The following is a 27,538-nucleotide window of genomic DNA, read 5'->3' as shown; positions in this document are numbered from 1 at the left end:
ATGCTCCCACTGGTAAATTCACTGCGTTGCTCGCGTGCTCAGAGCCTCCGCGCTACAAGGGTGATCGATTCGTTTCCGTGAGCTCTGAGCGCTGAATTGTTTATGACTTCGGGGCAAAAATAAGGGTGCACACATTTAACTTGCCAGAGCCGAGATCGTGCACTAACGGTAGACCTCTTGTTGATGAAAAGCTGTCCATAATGCTATTAACTATATTTATATCAGGAGGTCAGTTTATTTTCTTTAAAGAGAGGTGGTAGCTATGATGGTGATATCGTTATGAATTCAGTCCTTTTCACACACACGGACTGTTGGAGCAAGTGCTATTAGCGAACACGAGAGGTGAGTGGCCAACACCACGCCCGACCGCCTTTGTCTCCCTCGTGGCAATGTTTTTTTTTAATACACCGCACGAGGTACTCATTTGAGGCTGAGTCGACCTAGAGGAAACCCAGGGCCGAGTTCAGATAATCGTCACTGGTGTTGGTTGCGGTAAGCGGGAATCGAACTCGGGTCGCCGGGTTCGTAGCGCAGCGTGCTAAACGTTTCACTACATCTCCCTACAACATACATATACAAACAAACATACACACACGCACACAACATACTTACGTACATATGACATGGGGGAGGGGAGGCCTTCGCCCACCAGCAGGGAACTTGCAGATTGACAACAACAACAATTTAAAACAAGATTGCGAGTTCCCCCCCCCCCCCCGCTAGTGTTGCCCTGAGGCTGTGCCAATTTGTCTCCGAGGTGCAGGGAGACAGCAGATCAACATGGACCCCGACGACAAACACGGCAGCAGCAGCAGGCAATGATGGCCAGACTCCTGATGAGTCCCATTAACAGTGAAACCGGTGCACAGCTGTCTCATTGTGCTGCTCCTGAGATATAAGTGGAAGCCTTCACAGGCTTCATGTGGAAAGGGCACACGAAACGTGATGTGATCTTACACTCTCAGGTTTTTTCGGTAAAGTCACGTAGCTAAAACATTAAAATTAATAAAAGTAAAATAAAAAAATAAAAATCACGACGTTTCGGAGGCAACACAAGTCTGTGTCTGTGTTGCCTCCGAAACGTCGTGATTTGTATTTTTTTATTTAATTTTACTTTTATTAATTTTAATGTTTTACCTACGTGACTTTACCGATAAAACCTGAGAGTATGAATCCTTGCAGTCACGAAAGCTTCAAATCTTGAAATGATGTGATCTTGACATATCCAAGCATGCTGCGATACCCTGCGTTATACTTTGCTCTTCACCGATTTGCATGTGCGCATTAACATTGCAATGTGTTTGCAATGTAATTTCCCCTTTCATTTTGCTGATGGTCACCGGAGCGTAAAAACTCGTGTGAAATTTTAAGAGATTAAAATATATCGTTAGGATTGCATATATATTTTCTTTTACCGTAGTGTTGAATGATTCATATTCAACTGCTCGTCTAATAATTACACCTGTTCATAGCACCCTAGGTGACTGTCTAAAGGTCATTTGCTGGTTGAATAATCTAATTACGGACGAGCGTACTCACTAACATGTTTAATGTTGACTATACACAGGCACTAACCCACGTTTGACCTTACAGACTGCATGGCTAAGTTCTGTATGTCGCGAGCGACACACACACACACAAAGACCCCCCCCCCCGTGTAGCCTTTAACAGACTGTTGGGGCAAGTGCTGTTAGCGAGCACCTATTAAGGCCGGCATGGCACACGATGGGGTGGGTGGCCAGCACCACGCCCAACCACCTTTGCATCCCCAGTGCTGAGGCGTACACACAACGCCATGTGCTCATTTAAGGCTGAGTCGACCAAGGGCAGGCTCAGGATGGTTTTGAAACTCCACGGGCCATTGTTGTCAGCCCTGGGCCTGGAATCGACTTCAGGTGGTTGGTTTTCATCACCCAGTCCGTGAACCCGTTGCACCACAAGTAAAACCGACACACGCGCACACAAAGCACACGCAAGGTACTGATTTGTCAACTCGTACGGCCGTTCCAACGTGCGCCCCCCCCCCCTCTCCCCCCCCCCCCCGTATGTACGGCAGGATTTATCCCAACGCGATGCCACCCAAATGTCACCATCACGGGAACGACGGAGTCAGTTGGTTTCGGGGACGGAACGCCGTGCCGCCGGTGCGGAGGTTAACCTGTTCCCCGGGAAGCCACCGGTGCAGCCTGCGGGCGGTCGAGTCAACATCCTCCGGAGCAGAGCGCCGCAACCCTCGAACGATTCAAAAGCGGGGAACCGTGGCGGCGGGGGGGAGTTGAGCATCGATGGTTTAGAATTCACGAGTGTAAGCCCACCGCTCATTGGACTCATCCGGCGTCGAAACATTGTGGACGCACCAGAAGCAAAACCAGATTTCTTTTTTTTTCACGGCTTCCCTTTTCTCCTTTTTGGCGTTTCCCCTTTTGTCCCAAGCTTGCATTTGGCGTTGGCCCAAATCGGCATGCGTTTGTGTGCTTGTGCAATTTGTACTTGACTTTAAGCGAAGTTCTCACATTTTTTTGGTTTGCGCTCATATCGGTTTCTTTTTGTATTGTTTGTCGTTTTGCTGACCCGCCCCTGCTGAACATCTGTAAAGAAAAGAAAAAAGAGAGAGAAAGAGCTTTATAGCTCATCGGATTCCTCCAGTTTTAATGAATATTCCGATTCTGATTTTCGATGCATGCCCACACACACACACAGTCAAAGGTCACCCGTATAGCCTTCATAGGCTGTTGGGGCAAGTCCTGTTAGTGAGCACCTGTTATACACAGCAGTGGGGGGGGGGGGGGGGGGGGGGACAACACTGCCCTTGTCTTGGTTGCCAAAAATAACCAAAGTGATCTCCTGCTGCTCAAATGTGCCAGTGGTGGAAATTCCCCATTCCTATGGTGGGGGCGAGTCCACTCATCGGACGACCACTGTCAGCATGTCCAGATGTGGTGCTGGTGGTATTGTCACGGCGGGGTGTCGTGCCCCGATTCAACCCCGGACCTGGATATGATCCGCTCGCCGTACCACTGATCCACCCAGCCGAAAAGTGTGTACGTACACACATGCATTTACATTTCACATATAATAGGACACAAGTTGTGTGTATATATAAGGAGGCATAATGTTCTTTTAAAAAGTTAACGGAATAAGTTAAAGTTGGGTTTATCTAAATGCAAAGCACTTGCAGATATTATTTAAGCATGTTTCTTGCCAAATAAAACACTGAGAAATGGAACAAGGAATTCTGCAATACCACGCTTAATGTTCCATGCCTCTTTGTGCATGGCCAGATAAAAAAAAATACATTCCTTGCATTGAAAAATTCATTTGCATAGGAGAAGCCTCCAATTCTTGACCCTTTTCAATAGGAATAAACAGCAGAGCAACTGAATAAAAAATGCCGTGCAAAGTTTTCATGCATGCAGGCCGAGAATAGCAATGAATTGCATGGTCTCTTGTGTTTATCACAATCCAGGACTCAGGCACTCCAGTGTGCTTGGCTCTGCCCCTCCTCACCCCAAGGGCGTTTCCTGTGACCTTCAGATTCGTACGTCTCATTGTGAGGGCCCGGGCAAGAAGATGCCTTACCCACCGTCCACCCCCGTCATATAACTGCAGCTCTCGGTACACTCACTCCACTACACTCACCCATACCACACAAGGACAAATATATGCCTCGAGCCTTAGCATACTGTTGGGGCAAGTGCTATTATGTATGTGTGTGTGTCGACCTAGGGGAGGCCCAGGATCGGTTCAGATAATCGTCACTGGTGTCGGCCATGAGCGGGACTCGAACTCCAGTGGCCGGGATCGTAGCGAAGCGTGCGAACCGTTACGTGTGTATGTAGAACTTCTTTCGCACCGTACGTAGCCAGCCGTGCTAATCGGAGGTGCGGGGAACGACAACTAATTAAACACAAAAGGCAGTTCTAATGAAACGAGTTTTTAATCTAGATGATTTAAAAGTGCATAGCTCCAGTGGCTTCCCAATATTAGAAGGAAGAGCGTTCCAGACGGTCGCAGAAGCGCATCTGAAAGCGCCACACGATGCGGTGACCGTATCGGTTCGATGTCCAGCCAAAAGCCACAGCGAGGATGAGCGGAGTTCGCGGGGTGGTCTATGCTCCTTGACGACATCAGCAAGGCATTGTGGTTTATTTCTGGCAAGCACTTTGTGTGTAGTTGAGTGCGACCTTATAATGTATTCGTTTGGCAACCGGAGCATATACGAAGACTGACACGGTACACGAGGGGGCGGTGTGGCTAGCACCACGCCCGGCCGCCTTTGTCTTTCTCGTGGTGATGTTTGCACACCAAACCAGACATTATTTTTGGGGATGAGTTGACCCGGGACCGGTTCAGATATTTGCACACTGATGTTGGCCATGAGCGGGAATGCAACTTGGGTGGCTGGGTTCTTAGCGCAGTGCGCTAATCACCACGCAAATTATCCCAGTGTAACAGGCCGTAGTATACCCCCAGGCCGTAGTATACCCGGGGTTAAAACGGCCTAGGCTAGATTATACCCAGGTATATTATGGCCTAGGCCAATTTATACTTTAGGCCAAATCATACCCCCATGATAGTAATAGTGTTGAGCGATATACGCATGAATTACTAAATTTTTTCCAACATTTTGTTTAAAACTGTAAACACATAGACTTTGATTGCTTCAAACAGAAAAACTTTAATAATAACCATAACCCTATCCCTAACCTTAACTTTAACTCTATATCTAACCCTAACCCTATCCCTAACCCTAACCCTAAAAATGCTTCAATTGATTAAATTGAGATTCTGACTTCCATTTATACGCTTTTCAGATATCGATTGAAGTTCGTTGTCGGCTGTTCTCTGTATGGATAATTGCCTTTGAACTTTCACATGGGGCATCTTCTGGCTTGGAGGAGAATGGTCTGGTCCAGTCTTGTTTAAACCCCCGGGGGGTATAGTTTAGCCGAGGACATTTTATCCCCCCGGGTATACTCTGGCCTGGGCCAAACTATACCCGGGTTTAATCGGGGCAGGGTTATTTTAGCCTGTTACACCGGCACCTGCACCACCCCCAATATATACTCACCCTGCCCAGGGGTAGTCACTACCCCTAACTCCCCATCTACTGCATTTGACCACCACGACTCCACCAAAACTTACTCCGCACTTATTCTGTCTGAAGAAAATAATATCATCAGCAGCAGCAGCCATGGTCTGCATGATGGCCTCCCACAATCGACCGCCATTCTCACATTCCTTTGATATAATAATGCAACGTGTTCCTGCACACCAGCTGATTTCATCACTCATTCTCACGGAAGGTGTTTCTTCTCTTTGGCTGCCATGGAGCATCAATCCATCATCCCTTCCAGCGATGCGTTCTGCCCAGGGCCCACTATTCTTACGGATCGAATTATATCTCTCATCTGTGTATGCTCTCCAATCCACGTATTTCTCTTTTTGTTTCTCAATGTAATTACAAACATGCATCTCTCCGTACTCCTTTGCTTGCTTTTCCGTTTTGTTCATTTTTTTTTATTAACGACCGTGTTTTTGAACTATATGTCACCGCAGATTGGCACGCACCGATTTCAAACTTCAATCTCTGTAGGCGCATCGGCACGTTATTTTTCCAGAGCACTACATTTCACTTTGTTGCTGCCTAAATAACCTTATCAATAGAAGGGCCTCTCCAGAGACACCTGAGCCATTTTCCCCATGACTTCCTTTCCTTCTCATCCATAAGATTCAACATATTCATCAATAACACTGCTTTAAAAGGAAAAAAATAGGTGGCATTTCAAGAAATTTCCCTTCGTAAAATAATAAATAGAAAGGCCGGAGAAGCAATGATATGAGTTCGAGACTGCCCTTTACCCCATGGGACCTGGTAATCAGAATCAGAATCTTTATTTATCCTGGAAAAATTGGATGAACTATAAAGCTCTTATTTTCAGAGATGTCCACAGGGTTATGAAGTTAGAACAACAATAACTTGAATGAATTAAACAAAAAAGGTTCCTCATTGAGAGTTTTTTAATTGGTATATGAAAAGTTACATCTTAATAGATATTCGGTAACTCACACATAACTTCATATTCAAAAGTGTACGGCTAAATAAAATAAATTTGTACTAAAAATCGAATTGTTAAGTGTTGCTGCCACATTCCATTTTGTACAGTCCAGTTGGAGTGAGCTCAACAAAATCTATAATTGGCATAATGCACTTAGTGTCGCAAGCCAGATATTTCCTGCGGACAGGGACCAGCCCACACTCTAGGATGTTACTCATGCTCTGAAGCCATTCCTCCTGGCTTGCACCCCTACGAGTGACCTCCCCCGCCTGGTAAAAGTGGCCACTTTGCCCGCATCCCCAAACAAAACCTCTACATTTCGATTTAAAGCTTTCGTGATGTAAGAGAATAAAGTTTAGCTGGAAGCATATTATATTTTTTGCGACGTAGAATTGTAATGTATTACTTACTGTTAGTAGCTCAGCTTATTGGAGAGTATATTTAGTATACTGATGATACTATGTAGTTTATACTTTAGTTGTTTACGTGGTGGTTTAGTTACAGCAGCTACATACTATTAACATTCCTTCACTTTATTAATGTTACCCCTATCCCCTCCCTTTGATGCTGCTAATCCTGCATAATGCACGGGCATAATATGACTTTAAACCCCCCGCCAAACCTCCTACGCATTTCACAAGTAGTACTAATCGCATATCTGCATTTCCCATAAATATGCTAAATTCCTATTGATATGCAAATTATTTTGTCAAGGCGACATTCCCCCCTCCATCCCAGCTTAAATAGTCGCTCCAAGCCTGGAGTGTGTCATTCAGACGCTGTCTACTCGACAGACCTGCTCTCCACCTGAGGACGGCTGCTTGCGTTGTGGCCGAAACGTCGTGAGAATTATTTTATTATGTTTTATTGTTATTATTTTATTATTTCCATTCTACGTGACTTTACCGAAAAAACCAAGAAGATGCAAACCTCACCAGTCTCCGATGTGTTTTTCGGGGTGAAATTGCGTGTTGCTCGACATGATGTCCGACGTTTCGCTGCAGACATCATGCCGAACAGCACACGATAGAATCCAACACACATAATGGATGGCTATACAGGACAACCAAGAAAACCTACGCAGTGGCAAACTTTAAATCGTATACTTTGAACTCCAATCAATTCAATTGCCATCTCCCTCCTCCCTCAAACTCTCCATCATCTTCCGACGAGCTCCAAGATCCTCCACAGACTCAAAAACGTCACCTGCCTCGCCCGTCTCATTTCACTCCACTCCAGATGCTCTTTCTGGCAGGACACCAAACAAGAATTTATTTTCTTTGAACAGATGAGAACCCTAGAGACCAGGACGAGTCTGGTTCGCAAGAGTGATCCGGGTCACATAAATGACAAAAGCCAAAAAACACACAGCATTAAATAAAATACAAACTTGATTTGAAGCTTTTGTGAGATGCAGGAATTACTCTTTCTCTTCCCCGGCCGCTTCGGGGTGGATTTACACACAACTCTCTAAAAAATTTACCAGACTTGCTGGGTCTTTCTCTCTCTCCCCCTGCCACCGCAAGGTGGATTTCCACACAGCTCACTCATTGACATGCTATTTCTCTGCTCCAGCAGACCCACCTCTCTCTCTGCCTCCCCTCTCTCTATTTAAGGCCACAACACAGAGGCATTGGGTCTCTGTGTGTCTCTGTGTTCTCTCTCTGCTTGTGTGTCTGTCTGTGTGTCTCCGTGTCTGTGTTTTGTCTCTCTCTCAAATTTAGTTCTACCTGATGACGATTGCTTGTGTTGCAATCGAAACGTTGTATTCTATTATTTAATTTATTTTATTTCTACGTGACTTTACCGAAAGAACGAAAGAGTAATTAAATTAAGTACAATGAAGGAAAACATAAATCCGAGCAAAAGCAACCACGTTTAACACGTTTTAGTAGGCTTTCGCGAACAATAATATGCACAATAGAGGTTTTTTGGGGGGTTAGATCGCGTAAATATAAATGCGTCGTTAAACCCGCCACCAACCCGGACACAGGCAATTAGTAAGCTTTGTCTCGTAAACAAAACACGCCAATTCGTTACGAGTTCATCACACCCGGTTGTGTGTTGGAGAGTTAAACCCCGCAACGTTAAATGTTGGAAAAGCAAAAAAAAAACTTGCGTTACGCAAAAGAAGAAGAAAGACAAAAATCGGAAATACTGCACGGACAATAAATTAACGAAGCCTTCCGTCATAGCTGCCAGTCAACTCAATGGGAAGACGGCTCGCTTCTGGGTTGCTGCTCTCATCGCGGTGCAGTTTACCCCCCCCCCCCCCGGCCATCCACACTCTGAAACCTCTCGGCTGTTAAAGTCTCGGCCCAAGTCTCGCCTCCTCTTTTGTTCCGCCTGGTGGCTGACTCTACCCTGTGAAGTGTCTTCATTTGCACTTCTATCGTGATGTCACCTCAACTCTTCTCTCTATCTCTGTCTCTCCCTGGCCTGTAGCATATTACCTCTCCCTCCTCGTCTCTCTCCTCTTTCTCTCTCTCCTTGCTCTAAAGGAATACTCAAAAAGCCACCGCTTCTTCAAACTGGCCAGGTGTGCACGTTGTTCCATTTGCGTCTGAGAGACGTGGTTCCCCACTTAGGCACTTTGTAAATCAAGGTCGCATTTGTTGTGTACTGCAACGAACAATTGCAGGCCATCATATCTCACTTGATCATGAAGAGAATACAACATTGGCTTGATATATATGGTTCATATATATATGTCAATTGTGCTCTACGATGAAATATAGCGTAATAATATAGAGCACTGTATGTATATGAAAGCATGTTTGATGATGATTTTTTTTTTTATTGGGCAGCGATTGAACTCAATTGGGCAAATTTGTTCCGACTTTTCGCTGCAGTCCTAACCGCGCAGCTATTTATAGCTGCGTTTTCGACGATTCCAAACGGGAAACCGGCCTCTTGCTGGATTTAATTCTGGCGCTATTTGACTTCAGCGTAAGAAAGATGTCAAAGTGCTGCATTATGACTAAAAGGGGCATCCATCCTCTTCGAGTAAAACAACTGTCTAGAACAACCAGTTTGATAAACAAATGAATATAATTGCTGGACGGACACATATGGGAACACGTATTATACTATGTACTGTATAGTCATATACCTACGGTAATTATTGAACGTGTAGCTGAGATAAAATTATGAAATAACGAGACTAGCGACAGCAGCAACACACTCATGTGACTCAAGAAGAGAGCTTACAATCAGTGGGGTACGCTCGTTAAGTTGTGAGCAGCAGATAGGCACAGGTATTCAACATACAGCTGTGCTTGATCCATGCTTGATCCATGCTCGAACACATAGGCACAGGTGTTCAAAATATCATACTCATTACTCCATATATGGGCCTAAAGCATGAAAATAATTTACTATTCATTCTGTCCCGGATTCATTTTATCCTGTTACAGCGCGTTTGTACTTCACGCCTCCCAACTGGTACTGACCGGTTGCAGCCTGATTGAGAGGCGACTCGCAGGAGCAATGGCCCCTCACGTAGGATGGGCCGTAGCCCCATCGTTACACTGCTTGCCTGTGTTGGCCAGCGATGCAATGAATGACACCCGAATTTGAAAGTTGTAACGGAGGGTAGTGGGCAGCCGAGGTTCTTTCACTAGGGGCGTTGGGTCGCCGCCCCACCAAACACCTGGAGATGAAAACTAATTTTTCTAATAAAAAAATACTTTACTATCAATTGTTTTGTTGTGTTTAATTATTTTTTTTATAATAATGATTCTTTCAACGCGAATCGCCTAATTAAGATGACATTTTAAGTTGTTCATATTAGAAACCGCTGCGACACCACAGTCTGATTTGTGCCCCGGGGAGATCTCTGGGCGGCTGAGAAGGCGTCCGAGTGAGAGATTTCCCCCTTCATTCGTTGCGATTCGCTTTTAGCCACGTCGTTTGAGACCCATTCAGGGCGGTGAAAAATGACGCCCTTGGCTGTAATCAGACGATGACACAACGCGAGGTTGCACTGTGCAAATGTAGCAGGTCACGGCCTACACGCTCTCGGAGAAAACAACAGTAATAGCGATGGCAGCAGGTGCAGCAAACGAAGAATTAGCAACGAACACAGTGGAGTCACTCCTAAATATTCCATTTGAAAGGATTTGTTGAGTCTTGTCAGCTAATCTTTCATTGTTCTTTAGGCTTTTGGCAGTATCAAAGGGGTTGTGTAGTGTGAACTTGAGGGTCATGGGGGCAGCATTTGAGTGCTTTGCAGTTTTGTTTCGTATAATACGACGCCATTTTTCTTAATAATATTTTCAGAGCTCACTCACAACAGCCCCACCTAGTGGAAAGGTCACGAGCCGCCACTGGTAATAAGCCTTCTCTCAGACCCCTCCCTGCCACCCAGTAGCACACAGTTGCATCGCGAAGTCATCAGAGTGTGCGACGGCTTGGGGGAGACCTTTCTCCAACAGTGGATAGAGCAAGTTGGCGGTGAACTGGTTATGCTGAAATCTTGATCGACTAGATACAACAGCTGTTGTTATTGCAGCTGTCTAAATTGACCATGAAATGTTTGCCACGCAGCGATTTAGGATAGTCTGCTGTTGTTGTTGCACAGTATTTTTTTCCAACGTCATTTTGTCTTTTGATAATTCAGTATATATATGCGTAAGAAAATATTTTGCTCTCTATTGCCTATAACAGTGTGACAGATTGCACTTAATGTAATGCCTTTCCACCCTATATTACACTGGGAGTGCATTTCAGAGAAAGGGGGGAAATGGTCCGGCATTATATTATCTACGAATACATTTCGTGCGAGAATTGTTTTTTTTTGTTTAACCCGTATTGAACGCAACTCTAAAAAAAATTCGGCGAAGAACAAGATTGTCAATGCACGCACTTTTATTTGCAGTGAAAAGTAGAATATACATTCTTTTGATCCCGGAATTAAGCTAATTTGATGTGCTCAATAAAAGTGGGTGGCTTGCGCGAAAAAAATGTAGTTACAAACACGATCAGGTTCGCGAAATCTCCAATTGTCACGTGAGGCGAGTCTGTGGAGAACATTTCAGCTCGTTAGGCTTCGTAGACCCGGAGATATTAAGCCTCAAAGATTCCAACGAATATAAGCAGACAACACGGCAAGTTCAATGAAATTGTTACGGATTTTCATCACGTGGTGCAAACGGCTCGGCCCCCCACACACTCACTGGACTTGCAACCCGTCCACACAGCCAACTATAACACCTGCGCATGCGCTGATGTTGCCCCTCCGTCACGCGAAATATTACACGCGCAATTGTGTGCACATATGAGGACCTTGCAAATCCACGTTAGTCAATGGGCCGATGCATCACGGTTCCACCGGCAAGGAAATACGCGCAAAAGTGAATTCCCACGTTAGTGGGGACGCGCTTAGTGTAAGCGAATACGTAATTGCGTTTCCCGCAGGTTCAATCAACCCGGTGCGGAAGTTTTAAACGACGGTGCAAGGTTCTTAGATACCCCCCCCACCTCACCTCTCGCCTTCTGCCCACCTCAGTCGCTCAAATGGGTTCGCAGCGAGGTCACGTGTGGTGGGGTAAAGCGTGGGCGCTCTCGCCTCCTCCGAGACATCTGACCAGCCGTGGAAGAGTAGGCCAAATTGCTCTCTCACACGGGGCTTCCTGCGGCACCTCCGATTGGCGCGGTTGGCTGCGTGCGGTGCGAAAGAAGTTCAACGTACGTACATACATACCAGCGGCGGCACAAACAAACAATTGCGGCGCCGCACTTTGCCTGTGGCACATTGTACTCTAACATCGCCACTCGTTTAATGAAGCTGTGGAAATAATAAGAGAACTGAACCGACGTCCAAAAAAAAAAACCCCCCTTATTTAATAATCACAATGCAGCTAAAAATACGTTGCAAGAAGATGAACAATAGCTGATGATGGATACTCCCCGTAAAGGAGTGCAGATACGGGCGTGTAAAGTGTCACACCGGTGCAAGCCTCAATCACGGCTCCCATCAGTGGCGATTATCTGAACCAGTGCCCAGTGACCGACATGCCATGAGCAGGTCGTTATCCATCAGTGGATCGACAATTGGCATTACAATAATAGTCATACACCACCCAACCCTTCCAGATTATTCTATGCATTGTTGTTGTTAAATTTTGAGTCGATTCTTTTTTAAAATTTTACATTTTAGTGATTGTAGCACCACGAACTGCCTGCAGGAATAAAGTGAACTGGGTACATACAGCCATGGTACATACACCCTCATCATACATGGCACATACACCCTCATCATACATGGCACATACACCCTAATCATACATGGCACATACACCCTAATCATACATGGCACATACACCCTCATCATACATGGCACATACACCCTCATCATACATGGCACATACATCCTCATCATACATGGCACATACATCCTAATCATACATGGCACATACACCCTAATCATACATGGCACATACACCCTCATCATACATGGCACATACACCCTCATCATACATGGTACTTACATCCTAATCAGCCGTGGCACATGCATCCTAATCAGCAATGGTACATACTGTACATCCGAATCGGCCATGGTAAATCCTCTGCTGAAATGAAGGTCTCCCCAATCAGCCATCAGCTCTCACACTGCTGCCGTGTATTTTAGCTGAATTGTATGTATGTTGAACGTCTTTGGCACCACGCGTAGTCAACCGCGCTAATCAAAGGTGTGGGGAGGGGGGGGGAATGACAGAAAACTAAACACAAAAAGCAGTTCAAAAGAAATTCGTTTTCAATCTACATTTAAAAGTGCATAGCTCCATGATTAAATAAGGATAACAATGTTTGAAAGACAACTGGATGTTGATGCAGTTCTCTGTTTTGTTCAGGCTGTTAGAGAACTACGCGATGTAGGTAAAGGCGAAGCCCTGCAAGTGCTCGCTCACGCCGCTGCTGTCGGAACGGGCCTTCACTATAGAGATCTCTGGAGAGTCCCTCTATCGAACATATTTTGGCCTACTCTTCCACCGCTGGTGAGCGGTCACACTCCCGCGATGCGATCGAACTGTAACACCTGCACACGCGCTGATATTATCACACTGTCACCCGATTCTTATACAGTACGTGCAATTATGTGCGTTTATGAGGAGCTTACAAATCTACAATAGTCAATGGACCGATACATCATGGGTCCAGCGGCTGGTAAATACACGCATGAATGCATTCCTACGTTAGTGGGAACGCGTTGAATGCAAGCAAATAAGTAATTGCGTTTCCCGGCTGGGTTTACGTGTAACTATTAAAGGGTTTTCTTCCAGAGGAAGATGAAAAGGCTTCGTGAAGGGTGTCCCGGAAGCTTTTTGCCGCAATATAATTAGGTTTCTTTTTTGTCAGATCGAGCAAAGCCCTTGAGAAAGATGGCCAATCAGACATCCGTCTTCATTAAATGTTGCGGCGCCTCAAACCAGCACGTGGTGGCAGGAGGGAAGAAAATAGGAAAGTAAAATATAAAAGAGCAGGAGCCAGCCTCTGTTTTTTACTTTCTTTCTTACTTCAAACAAAATAAATGTTATCGTGAAAATGTGATTCGGACGATGGTGATTACATTATTACCCTGTACTGTATGCACCTGCAAAAAATAACGTCGTCTAAATTAAAATCGCGAAAACATTCTCCCGAATAATTGCGGTACATTGGCATTGAACGTGATCTCATTGGATATATTTTATTGCCAGAAAGGAGAGAACATTGTATGTAAGTTGTGAACCAACCAATGGTGCAAGATCTAAATAACTGAATTATGAATTTCGATTTAAAGCTTTCGTGACTGCAGGGATTCATCTTCTTGGTTCTTTCGTGACTTTACCGAAATAACCAAGAAGATGAATCCCTGCAGTCATGAAAGCTTTAAATCGAAATTCAGAATTCAGTTATTTAGATCTTGCACCATTGGTCACGTAGAAGGGAAATGTATTATTTCCCTTCTACGTGACTTTACCGAAAGAACCAAGAAGAACTGAATTCTGTTGACGAAAAATCGCACGACCCACTCAGACCAGGGGGACGTCTGGGCCCTCCACCTGTGAGCCACAAGGCCATGGGAAAGCGGCCCGTGGAATCGTTGCAGACACAACTTTGTTTTTATCTTCACATTACTCAAAGAGCAAACACGCGACCTAATAAAACAATGCGCGTATTCATCTTCTTGGTTCTTTCGGTAAAGTCACGTAGAAGGGAAATAATAAAATAATAAAAATAAAACATAAAATAATTCTCACGACGTTTCGGCCACAACGCAAGCAGCCGTCCTTAGGCGAAGAACAGGTCTGTCTTCTACGTGACTTTACCGAAAGAACCAAGAAGATGAATCCCTGCAGTCACGAAAGCTTTAAATCGAAAAAAAAATGCGCGTATTTAAAACGCTTCAAGGGACAGTGTCCAAACGTCAGACGGTGGCATACTGTGAGAGCGGTCCTGCAAGGTCAGGCGTCGGCTTTCAAACAACCACGGGCCCTTGTGAAGTAAATTGGCATCAATGGCATTGGCCATGACCTCTTGACCTTGATTTAATAGGAGTGCAAACTTTGAGTGAAATAAAGTCCTGGAATATTTGATTCTTCCCAGCACACCCCTCAAATGTGCCTTGACCAAAGCTCGCTTAACACTTGCTGCAACATAAAATACCATCATCATCTTCATCAAGTTTAAGTTGAACAGGTAAAGAGAGAAAATGCTCCCTGCTGCAGACATTCAACTATCAGAGGAGGAAAACATAGTAGGGGATAGCATTAATGATTAACAGGCTCATGCAGACAATAACCACCCTCTCTCACTCTTTCTCCTATGGATATCAATCGAGTAGCGACAATAAATCGACATTAACATTGGATATCCATCTTCTGGCTTCATAGGACAGCGAGTGAACTCCACTCATGCCCTCAGCAAATTCTCGCAGGAGGAGGAGGTGGAGCAATGTCAAAGCCAAGCCACCGCTGAGGCAATGCAATGCCTTGCGGTCAGTCAATGAGAGAGGACATGCGCTTATACTAATTACGGTAATAAAATATGAGCAGAATCCCCGCTGTGTCTCCACATACTAAAAGAAAAAAAGCGTCTATCGGTATATCGTCTTCCCAGACAAATATTATCGTGACTTTTTTTATTTAAATAACGTTTGCTGATTATACACAAAGCAATGTCTCCCATCAGCAAAACAGAACAGCTTCAAATCTAGATCAAAACAGAACATGTTGTGCATGCTACACACTCATTAAACGCAAAGTAGTTGTCGCAAATGAACCACAAACACATCAGTTCTCACGCTGTGTTTGTTTCACCTGATGACGGTCGTGATTTATTTATTTTCTATCTACGTGACTTTACCGAAAGAACCAAAGAGTATGGATTCCTGCAGTTACGAAAGATTCAAATAAAGAGTGTACTTCACCATTTAATGACATTAAAAAAACATTTACAACTCTTATTCTGTGTTCAACGAAATTGCTGTTGAAATGTCCAGCTGTTTTCTTGAGTTGCTTCTTTTCTTGAGAGTCTACGACTTTACTTTGGATATTACTTCATCTTGTTTATATTGTTTATTTAAATTAAGTCTAACTGTTAAATTCTGTAATTAAAGCAATAGTCAAGGTAAAAATTTCATTGAATCGAATTTTTTTTACTCAGGAGTAGATTTTTTTTGCTATTTATTTGAATCGAATGGTAAAAATTTATATATAATGAAGACAAAAACACAATCCCTTCCATGATATTGTGGCAAAACATGTTTATAATATAATTCCTTACCCATGAAAGTATTGTCGAGTTGTTCCACATATTGTTGCAATTCATGTACAGGGGCCTTGGTTTTTAAGAAAGGTGCCTTGAAGAAGTAAAAGAATGATTGATGTCTGATTGATTTGATGGAGGGCTGAGGAGCCCCTCCACTGAATTAATGTATTCCCTGAAGAAGCTTTCAGCACGTGGACTGGAACGTTGGACATTAAACAACATGAGGTAAAACGTAAAAATTAACACACATCGGAGAACTGTACAGCACAGCCTCAAAACCCAATGCCGTGGTTCAAGGCGTCGTTAATTTTTTTCAGCGAGGGTCCTGAAATGATGGTGTTTGGACTCCGAGGTCGGATTAGGTTGGGCACATTCAAGGATATTCGCTTGAATGTAACAACATAAACAAGAACATGAAGCCAATTTGATAGTCATGTTGGGATTCCCTCAAGCCAATGTTATAAGATTTGGCTTTCACAAGCAATACACTGTGGTATAAAACGCACAGTCATTCAAAAACAACAGCCTAGAGAAGATTAGTGCAATTTTAATGATTTACTATTAAAGCTGCTTACTATAGTAATGCAACATTTCATGTGTGTGGCAATAGGATATTTACAATTTTAATTGGGTTCAATTATAACAAGAAAATAATTAGTGCAGTACACTTGGGTCAATTGTTTTACAACAGCCCCATGAGAGGTTTGTTACCGTTTCAGGACGCATCCCAGTGAATCAGTTGGATATTTAACAAGACGTTTATAATGAGACGTTTCAGCAAGGGACTTTGAATACTGAACAATATCAGAAAGCCAGCTAAAAAGTCGCAGATTAGAAGAACGTAATCCCAGTTATCAACCATTGCACAAGAATAATGAAATGCTCATGTATGGGTTCATGATACAGAATACAAAGACAAAAAAAATACATCACGTAATAATATTTTAAAAAATACACCACGTAATCATATTAAGATATTCCCTTCTACAACCCATCGGCTGCACGGCCTTCTGGGAGTGCACACCTTCAGCAGCATTGATTCAGTACAAGCAACAGCCTCGATCGGTTTCAACACAAACACTTGCTCACCAGGAGAGTAAGGCTCGCTTGAATCAATGCCGGCGAACCGCCAGATGCTATAGCCAAGGAGCCTTGCCTTTAAGTGCATGATGCGGTTTTGCTTTATGTTTGGAAGATCGTTACGTATAACAACTCCAGGGCAATAATAATAATAATGTGCCGTATTCCCAATGTTGTTTTCCGACAGCGAAGTGGCTACAACTAAAGCCATCGTCGTCATCATCACCCATTGTCAATCCACTGCTCGATGCACGTCTTCCCCAAGCCAGATCCATCTCTCGTGAACATGCCATGTATGTATGCTGAACTTCTCTCGCACCGTACGTAGCTCACCGTGCTAATCGGCGGTGCAAATGGTGGCAACGTGGTTCAGGAGCTTGTCGAGGTCTGCGAGCCCCAACGAGAAGGCTTCAGGAGAGAGTCTGTAACCAACGGTGCATTACAAAGGGGCTGTAAATCAAGGGCGTAATGATAATGTTCAAATATGCTCAAAATGTCCCCCCCAATATATTGCTATCAAATAGTTGCTATGCTATGTCAATAAAAACAACAATTTGATAATTCTTGGCCACAATATCTGGACTTGTCTTCATATATATTAATGCATAGATTTCTGTTTATATGATTGTGGTTATGGTTGTACTTTATGAATCCCTAATCTCTGCCATTACATACAATGAAACAAGAAATGGTAAAAAAGTAAAAACAGGGCAATGTAATACAATGCTATCTTAGACATTGTAAAAAATAAATAAAAAGTCCATTCCAAGTGTTAGTGAATTTTTTTTATATTTTAGGCAGGAAATTCGTTTTAAAATTGAGCTTTTTTTCTGGGGGGGGGGGGGGGCCCAGACACCCTGGAAGATTTGGTCCCCCTCCAATGTTGACTCCATGTCTACGGCCTTGGTGTAAATCGTATTAGTAGCATCATTATTGTTAGTGTTATATATTCACGCGTATGGTCAATATTCCGCTAGGAATAGTCTCACATTAATATTCTGATATTCAACAACCTATCATCTGTGACAGCGGTACTTGGATTGTTAAGTATGTGAACTTTCTCCTTCTATTTATTATTCAAGCAAGTGGTCGAGATTATGCCACTCCATTGAGATGCTGTTGTGAATACATACTTCTGCTTTTAGTTTTACATTATTTATGTGTGAGTAGTCTATGGGTTGATTTAAAGCTTTCGTGACTGCAGGAATTCATACTCTTTAGGTCTTTCCGTAAAGTCACGTGGATAGAAAAAAAAATCACGACGCTTAGATCGCAACACAAGCAATCGTCCTCAGGTGAAAATATTGTTTAAAAAATTTTGTTCAAAAATATTTTTTCAACAATTTTTGTTCAAAAATGTATTTTTTTAAAATTGTTCAAAAAATGTTTTTCACCTGATGACGATTGCTTGCGTTGCGATTGAAACGTCGTCATTTTTTTATTTTAATTTTTCTATGTATATGACTTTACCGAAAGACCCAAAGAGTAGTCTGTGGGTCTCTGTATGAGTCTGTGCATGTTTTAACTTATTTCAAACCGCACATAGTCGACCGTGCTAACCGGAGGTGCGGGGCAAGGACAACCAAAGAGCGGTTCTCAATAAATTATTTTCGATCGAGATGTGACGATCCACCTTGCGCCTACGCACGAGCTGCGTTCATCGCTCCACCTCCCCAGTCTACGTCCTCTCGGACACGTTCCAGATCTTGGAGGCCACTGCACCGCTAATTTATACCATCGGCCATCATCTCTTCTGGGTGCCGTGACCTGCTGAGAGGAGAATCAGAATCTTTTTTTTTGGACTGGAAGAATCCGATGAGCTATTAAGCTCCTTTTCGCAGATGTCCGGCAGGTTAGAGTGCTTTTGTAAAGGCGGGCTTGACGTATGAAGGTAACGTAGCGATGCACCTTAGGAATAACGTGTTTAATCAGGTGCGTACTACCTGCCGTGACGTATCGATCAGACACGTTGTCCCAAAAGAAAGGAACAAAAAATAACTAAAGGTGTGCAGAGAAGCATAAGGAGAATTCATTTGAGAGACAGAGAGCGAGAGGAAAACATGGAGTGTAGGGGACGTACACAGATTAATTACGTAGTTCAATCTGTTCAAAAGTGTGAGGAATAACGGAATTGATTAATAACGGATGTTTTGCTCACATCGTCAAGTGAGAACAATGCCAATGTGTGTTGTACAATATCCCCTACCTGCCACAGCCAAATAAACAATTGTGTGCGCTGAACAAACGTGCCAATTTTGTGTTGCTTCAGCACACCTGTGTGTTGAACAGCAATCAACAACGTTTGACAATTAGGTACGACGTTTCACTGGTAGTTACAACCAGCATCATCAGGCGATTACCAGAATCATCCGTTAGGTGGAAGGCTAGGTGTACGACACATAATGGCGTTGTATGATCACGGGATCAGACCCCAAAAATATATTACGAATCATAACATTGGTCACGAAAGCATGAGTGTTAAATTACTGAATTTCCTAAATATTTTTTTATATTTTCATCGGGGTAGAAACTAAGCCTGTAGATTGTAAGACTCATGTCACCTAATTGAACTCCTAGTAAGGTCGTGGGAACAAAACGGAAAGATTCAATCTTCCTAAGCAAATTTTTATCCATCATTATCACTGTAAATTATGATGGCCATGATTACAATTGGGCTGTGATGGAGATAATGCTGACGAATGGACATCACGTCTAAGTGGACATTCACTTGGTACTGCTTTCGCTTGTTTCGTTGATCTAAATCAAGGCTTCGCATGCAAGTGAGCTGGCTTATTTATATAAAAAAGAAACACAATTAATTCTAGGCCAAAGGACTTGTGAGTGTTGTATACAGTGAGGGAAAACAGTATTTGATCCCCTGCTGATTTTGTTCGTTTGCCCACTGACGAAGAAATGATCAGTCTATAATTTTAATGGTGGGTTTATTTGAACAGTGAGAGACAGAATAACAACAACAAAATCCAGAAAAAACGCATCTCAAAAATGTTATAAATTGATTTGCATTTTAATGAGGGAAATAAGTATTTGACCCCCTCTCAATCAGAAAGATTTCTGGCTCCCAGGTGTCTTTTATACAGGTAACGAGCTGAGATTAGGAGCACACTCTTAAAGGGAGTGCTCCTAATCTCAGCTTGTTGCCTATATAAAAGACACCTGTTCACAGAAGCAATCAATCAATCAGATTCCAAACTCTCCACCATGGCCAAGACCAAAGAGCTCTCCAAGGATGTCAGGGACACGATTGTAGACCTACACAAGGCTGGAATGGGCTACAAGACCATCGCCAAGCAGCTTGGTGAGAAGGTGACAACAGTTGGTGCGATTATTCGCAAACGGAAGAAACACACAAGAACTGTCAATCTCCCTCGGCCTGGGGCTCCATGCAAGATCTCACCTCGTGGAGTTGCAATTATCATGAGAATGGTGAGGAATCAGCCCAGAACTACACGGGAGGATCAATGTCAATGATCTCAAGGCAGCTGGGACCATAGTCACCAAGAAAACAGTTGGTAACACACTACGCCGTGAAGGACTGAAATCCTGCAGCGCCCGCAAGGTCCCCCTGCTCAAGAAAGCATATATACATGCCCGTCTGAAGTTTGCCAATGAACATCTGAATGATTCAGAGGACAACTGGCTGATCCAAAACATTAATGTGACCCTGGCAACAGTGTATACTCTATGAAGTCGTGTCACATATAGTCGTGATCCCACTGTGTGCTCTAGACTCGCTTAAGTTTTGTACAAGGGTGGGAAGAAGGTGAGTTTTCAACCTCTCCTTAAATAACGAGCGATGCATTATGTTCAACTTCTTTCGCACCGTACGTAGCCAACCATGCTAATCGGAGGTACAGGTGAAGGACAACAAACTAAATACAAAAATCAGTTCTAAAAACAATTATCTTTCAATCTAGATGATTTAAAAGTGCATAGCTCCAAGGGCTTCCTAATCTCGGAAGGAAGAGCGTTCCAGACGGGCGCAGAAGCGCGTCCGAAAGCGCCATGCGACGCGTCGACCGCCGTCTTTGTTCGACGGCTAGCAGCCAAAAGCCGCTGCTGCCGCCGCGAGGATGACGGGAGTTCACGGAAAGTGATGCGGTCACAGAGGGCAGAGCCACAGGCAGCGGTGCTGCTGGAGGAGGGTGAGGGTCTGTCGGCTCCGTCGACAGATCCTCACACCGGCGTGGCGCCGTCGCAGAGGCGCTAGCTGCGAGGAGCGAAGTATGCGGGCGGGAGCCATTGCGTGAAGAGCTTCGTGAGCATAATGAGGCAGATCTTTAAAAAAGAAAAAAAATTGGCGTCTCGTAAGCAAATCGGCAGCCTGTGCAGGTTTTTTTCTTCTTCTTCTTCTGAGGGATGGTGAAACGCGGCTCCCGTTTGCGACGGCAAGTAATAATAATCATCATCCGCACCCACGCATTCTGCACGCCTTGCAATCTCTTTGAACGAATGGCCACAGGTCCATCGCATAATGGATTGCAGTGGCCTGGACTGGACAAGACCAGGCAGCGCACCACATTTTTTGAAACATATGCAACAGCCTTGGCTTTAATGAATTGGAAACACGGAATATCGCCCGCAGTGCGTGTGAGCTCATCGCAACCCCCCGAAGCGAAGCAGAATCTTTGGGCCCGTGTAACATGGAACAATCGACAACCAATGCGTATCACAGGTGTTGTTAAAAGGTTGCTGCAGCACAGAAAGATACATTGTTGTACTGCATTATGCTACCACGTCTATGCTCCCCTCCCTCACCCACCCGCGTTGCCCCAGCGTGGTGGATGTAAGAGCGGGCAATCCGGAGAAGCCACGTGGCATGGGGTAGGCGGCTCCTCACCTGGGAGTGGATTGGGAAATAAAGGGATCGCTGAACGTGTAAATAATACAACAGCGTGCATTTTGAGCCTGAGAACCAAAGTAAGGTGTCGGTAATACAAGAGCTGCAGCTGTAATGAGCTGGACCCTTGCCCTTGGCCGTAGAGACTCCACTCCGAAGAAGGGATGGGGTTAATGCTCCACGTAGTAAATTAGTGCCTCCACGGTTTTTTTTAGTTGGCGACAAAACGCAAAGTGAGACGCCCAAATCCATTAACGGCTCACACCTGACACCCGGGCTCATCCTATCCCTTTCCCCCGCACACACCGGGGGCGGAGGGGGGGCTGAAATTTTAGCGGCTTCCCGTTATTTTGAAATGGACCAAAAGAGGCATTTAATTGAGATGCAGTGGTGGCGAGGAGGCACTTTAGTTAAGTGCTTTTACAGCCAGCCAGCTAGCCCGTGTTGTGACCTTTTGGCTGCGGAGAGAGGTTCCTGTGGAAACTGCTGCGTCGTTGATGCTAGGGTGTCAAATGTAAAGGCCCTTACCCTCCCATCCCTGCTTAAAACAGGAAAACACCTATTTTGAATTAAAGCAGGGCTTTCTGAAAATTATCCCCTTTTCATTCAACAAACCTTCTTGGCTGTCCATCGAAGACGATGATGACACTGTTCCTCTTGTTGATGGGGGGTAGGGATGGGTTCGCGCTTTGGGCACTCGTGCCACTTCATGTGACTGTGGAGGCAGATGCGAGAGCCGCACACTCCGCTGCAGCTGGGACACGCCGTGTGTGTTGGGTGTCGGACGGCGATTTCCCAACTGCACGTTGATGTCGCTGGGTGCGTCTCTCGCATCTCCTCTATGAGATGGTGTCTTCAGGTGCTGAACCTCTCTGGCACAGGGAGACTGCCAAGTGGACCTGTCCAGCGCCAGGGGTTCCAGGCTGGAGGGATTGATGTTACAGCGATTCAGTAGGTCCTCCAGCGGAGCGTTTGGCTGTGATTAGTTGGCCATTGAGAACTCGATGGGCAAGGCAGTGATCAGGCATGCGGATCACATCGGCGAGCCAGTGGAGGTGTCATTTAGCCATGCTTGCTTCACTGCAGGACGACTTGGGTTTTGTCGAGGATCTCAGTGTGGGGTACTTTATCCTCCCAGGTTAGCCCTAGGATGCACTGGAGGCATCTCATGTGGATGGTTTCCAGAATGTTGATGTGCCACCTATATGGGGCCCAGGTCTCTGAGCCATGAAGCAGGGTGGAGACACAAACGGCTTTGTCAACGCCACCTTGGTGTGGGTCTTGAGATTACGCTTTTCGAAGATCCTGGCCTTGAGGCGTCAAAAAGAAGCAGAGGCTGTATTGACGCGAGCGGGGATTTCGTCGTCAAGGGAGCACGTAGGGGAGAGGGCAGCACGGAGGTAGTTGAAATGGGGTACCAATTTGAGGGGAAGACCACCGACATTGAAGGTAGGGAGTGATTAGGAAGTGGAGGAGAGTTGAGCAATTATTTATGTTTTCTGGGTATTGACTTGGAGGAGACCAGGTTGAGAGTGTATCAGAATCAGAAAGGGTTTTATTCGCCATGAAAGTTCGCACAGACAAGGAATTTACTATGGCAGGAAGGTGCATACATTCAACATGTAGGAATCTTAAAACTTAAATAAGTGGTATACAGTCTAACTATACTAAAGTTACAAAGTCTAACTAATACTAAGGGGCTAAATTATGTAAAATTTTGAATAAGTATATAATATAAAATGTGAATTAGCCATAATATACAATCTTAAAATACAAAAATACGAATAGGGTAACATGTTGTAAATATGGCAAGGTGTAGAAAAAATGTTAAAGTAAGTGTAAAAGTCATTTTAAGTGTAAAAGTATTGCATTTATTCTGGGGTCTGAGCCAGGAGTGCATATTGCAGTTCAAAGATCTGTTGGGTTCTGGATTTTGTGTAGGCTTGGAGGAGTCGTAAGGTGACGAGATTTCCATCCAGACGGTACTGTCGCTGGAATCCGTCGATTGAGTTGAGGGAGTTGTGTGCCAGGCTTGTGATGGCAGCAAGAATATGAACAGGAGGCAGAACACAGCCTTGCTTGACCACGACCTCCACGTTGAAGGGCTCTGATTGAAGCCCACCAAACACCACTGTGGCATCCATTCCTTCATGGAACGGTTTTAGAATGCTCAGAACCTTGGGAGGTACCCCAAGTTTGGTGAGGTTCTGCCAGAGTATATCGCGGTTGATGATGTCAAATGCGTTGAAAAGGTGGATGAAAACTATGAAGATGTCTTTGTTTTACTGCTGGCATTCTTCCTGCAGTTGCTTTGCCACAAATATCATGACGGTAGTGCTTCCTGCCTTACCTAAAGCTGCACTCAGATTTTGGGAGAATTTTTCGGATAGGTGGAGCATTATCCTGGCAAGGATCTTACCGGCGACTTAAAGGAGGGAGATACCTCTGCTGTTGCTGCAAGCTGCTTTGTTACCCTTCTTCTTGTAGATGCCTACAATATTTGCATCCTTCTATTCCTGTGGGATGGTTTCAGACAGCCAGATGTACTTGATGAGAAGGTGCAAGTGTCAAAGGTGTCACCCGTGCTTCAGGATCTCAGCTGGGATGCCATTGGTTCCAGCACTTTTGTTGTTTTTCAGGCCTTTGACTGCCTGGTGGACCTCAGAAGACTGTGGTGGGTGTTGAGTTCATGAATGGGTGGGATATTTGGGAGTATGTCGAGGATGAGCGGGTCTGTGTGGTTAGTGTGGTCGATGAGGTTATCAAAGTGCTCTGCATATCTCTCCAAGATCTTTTGGCAGTCTATGAAAAGTGTGTTGCCATCAGCAGACCTGACCGGGTTGATGGCTTGTTTTTGGGGACCATAGAGGGCTTTGATGGCATCGTAAAACCCTTGGGTGTTTGTTTGCAGTCACGAGGCTTTGGATCTCATTCGCTTTTGTGGGCTTGGCGTTCTGTTGGAGTGTGTGGATGTCGGCAGCATTTTTTGTCGAACCATTATTGGTTTAGCTGACTGTTTCGGAGGCTGCCTTGAGGATGGCCATGCGCAGCTCAGTCCATGTGGTGTTGGGGGCGGAGTTCGGGGGGGCAGGGGTTGGGGGGAGGAAATTTGGTGGAGGGGAGATGCCGCAAGTTGTTAGTGACAGCAAGGTTTTTGGTGGGCATTACAGTTTAATCTCTTATTTGGGACCTTCCTTGGATGGCGTGGATGTATCTCAATGTGGAGCTTGGCTTTGATTATACAGTGATTAGTCCAGCATTCCACCCCACACATGGCTCTGGCGACCAGTACCTCATTTTAGTCACACTAATGAACGATGACGTAATCTAGGAGGTGGCTGTGTTTGGAGCGGGGGTGTTGTCAGGAGTTTTTATGTTTGTTCTTCAACTATAACAGGGTCTTGGTGATCACTAGGTGGTATTTGGAGCATAGGAAGAGTAGCCGCAGCCCCTTGCTGTTCAGCTTACCCACCCCATGCCGGCCTCGTACATGGTCCCAGATCTGGTGTTTGGAGCCCACCCTGAAGTTGAAGTCTCCCATGAGGATCATCTTGTCGGTATGTGGTGTATTTTAACAGCAGTGTCGAGAGATTTACAAAAGGCCTCCTTGGCATCATTGTATACATCCATTATAGGCGCATAATCAATGATGAGCTTCCCCCACCCAAGGGAATGCACCACGTCATCAGCCGCTCACTAATGCCAGCAGGAGATTCAGGGACGAGCTGGAAAAGTGAGGTTTTCACAGCAAAACCCACTCCATGGAGGCTGTGAGCATCTTCCGCAATACCCTTCCAGAAGAAGGCGTAGCCCTCACCAACCTCTGTGAGAGTCTTCTCCGTGGAAGCGGGTTTCACTGAGCGCAGCAATGTCAATGACGTATTTCCTGAGTTCATGGGCCATAAGGGCTGTCATTCTGTGCGGTCTGTCAGTTGTTTGAGGAGGGTGCGGACGTCCCATGAAGAAACTTTGGGCAGGTTTTGGATTTCCATGAGTTTCGGCCGCTGAATGGGATGCTCTGGCGGTAGCGGCTAACCACGCAGTTAGTGGAACAATTTTTAGACCACCTTTTCTAGGTCCTTCCGCATCAGAGGTGAGCAGTGCGGGGCTGCTCAGGCACGATGGAAGCTGCTGAGGAGACATGCTGTCCCATTCCGCGTCTCGGCGACCTACACTCCATCGCCGCCTATATGCAGAGTTTGCCTAGATGCTCCCGGTCAAATCCTTGACCTGCACCTTCCGCCATTTGCTGTCTCAGCGGGGCTTTCAAAAGGGGGGGAGAGGGGTTGGAGCACGCAGCCTGCGCAGGGAGTGGCATGAGGAACACTCAACGACCTTCATCTGGCCAGAGCTGGAGGGGACTGCCGGAGATCCGGTTTGTTGAAAACCGCAATTGCAGGTCCCCACCACAGATTTGGAGTCAAGGTTTTCTCCTCTAGCTAAAGTTTACCCACAAGGCAGTGGGGCAGTGGTTTGCAAGTTGTAGATAATTCTGGGGACCACTGCAGCTCCGAGATCCCCTACTGGTTTGGCCTGGTATCGCGAGACACCAGTTACCGTGGGCTCCCAACGGGGAGGCACAGTAGGAGTCTTGATGATGGAGAGGCTCTGTACTGGCAAGGAAGACTTACGCACTTAGCTTCCTGTTTCACCATGACGGCTAGCCAGCGTCAGTGTTTGACAACTTGGGTCGCAAAACATAGCAAGCAAGCAGGCATGCACCTAAGCTAATCACGATTGCTGCACTAGGCGCATGACATCACCCTGTGGTGAGTAAGTAAAAAGGTTAAATTGTTCGCAAAACAATTAGTTATGACTTGTTTAAGGTAGCCTTTAATGCATGTGTGTGAGGCACGTAATAATTAAATGAATAAATATAAGGATGCTGATCTGGTATGCACACGAAAATAAAGGTAGACTTACATCTTTTAAAAACGAAATCACAGAAACGGTTATGAAAGACGTACTTATTATTATTATCATCATCATCATAAGCCGTGATGAATCCCCTGATGGATAAAGGCTGTGTCAGTCTTGGCGGGTTGTTTGGTTCATACTTAAAAATGTATAACTGATCCAAGTGCGGTTCTCCAGTTTGGGCTTCACGTTTAGTGTTTCTCCTCTCAAGCTTTTGCCACGGCTCGCTGCTGCTGGGTACGTAGCTCTGTGCGTACGTATGTACGATGAACTTATCTCGCACCATACCTAGCCAACTGGGCTGAAGATGTGAGCAGCAAGTATGTGGCGAATACTTTGAGAGAAATGCTCAACACGCTGGCAGACCCACAATACCACACGTGGATTACAAGCTGCTGTGAAAACTTACACGCGTTAAAATGAAAAGTAGATTAATATTTTTTTTGACTACGTCGGGGGTGAATGGCGGTGTTGCTGATTGAATCATTGGAGCCATTCCTTCGAAATCGAATATCCAAGCATAGTGGGGGCTTTGTGCAGTCCCGATAATTTTTTTCTGCTGATCGAAATAGAGTTTCATTCTCCCGTTGATGTATGATTTATCAGCACTTGTACCCATTATCGCACACTTTATTGAGTTGAGTGGTCTTGGGCAAAGTTCCAGTCTCCTTGTCAAAATTACTTTTGCTTCTGCCAGTTATTAGAAGGGGCTAGCCAACTATTAAGTTTGTCCTTCATTTATTTGTTTTTTGGTTTTTGTCGAGCACTTGATTGTAGTTTGATTTGTGCCGTGTTCTCTCTTCTGGATGGAAATCTACGCCTTTGATTTTGGCGCAGTGCAGTGTTGCTGAATGGTGTTTTTTCTCGGATG

General features: G+C 44.9%; 1 protein-coding gene across 1 annotated transcript in view; it reads right to left on the bottom strand.

The window, feature by feature from the left end:
- LOC133355539 (SLIT-ROBO Rho GTPase-activating protein 1-like) overlaps positions 1–25,300 on the bottom strand; it is a 69,954-nt gene extending 44,654 nt beyond the window's left edge. The window contains exon 1 of the mRNA XM_061572880.1: positions 25,219–25,300. Coding sequence (XP_061428864.1) covers positions 25,219–25,300 — 82 coding nt within the window. The remainder of the gene's footprint in view (positions 1–25,218) is intronic.
- Positions 25,301–27,538: the final 2,238 nt, after the last annotated feature.

Source organism: Lethenteron reissneri, chromosome 51, assembly GCF_015708825.2.
Source record: "Lethenteron reissneri isolate LAM-NWPU_2019-01 chromosome 51, ASM1570882v1, whole genome shotgun sequence".
In the NCBI taxonomy this organism is placed as follows: domain Eukaryota; kingdom Metazoa; phylum Chordata; class Hyperoartia; order Petromyzontiformes; family Petromyzontidae; genus Lethenteron; species Lethenteron reissneri.
This window is presented reverse-complemented; position numbering and strand designations above follow the sequence as displayed.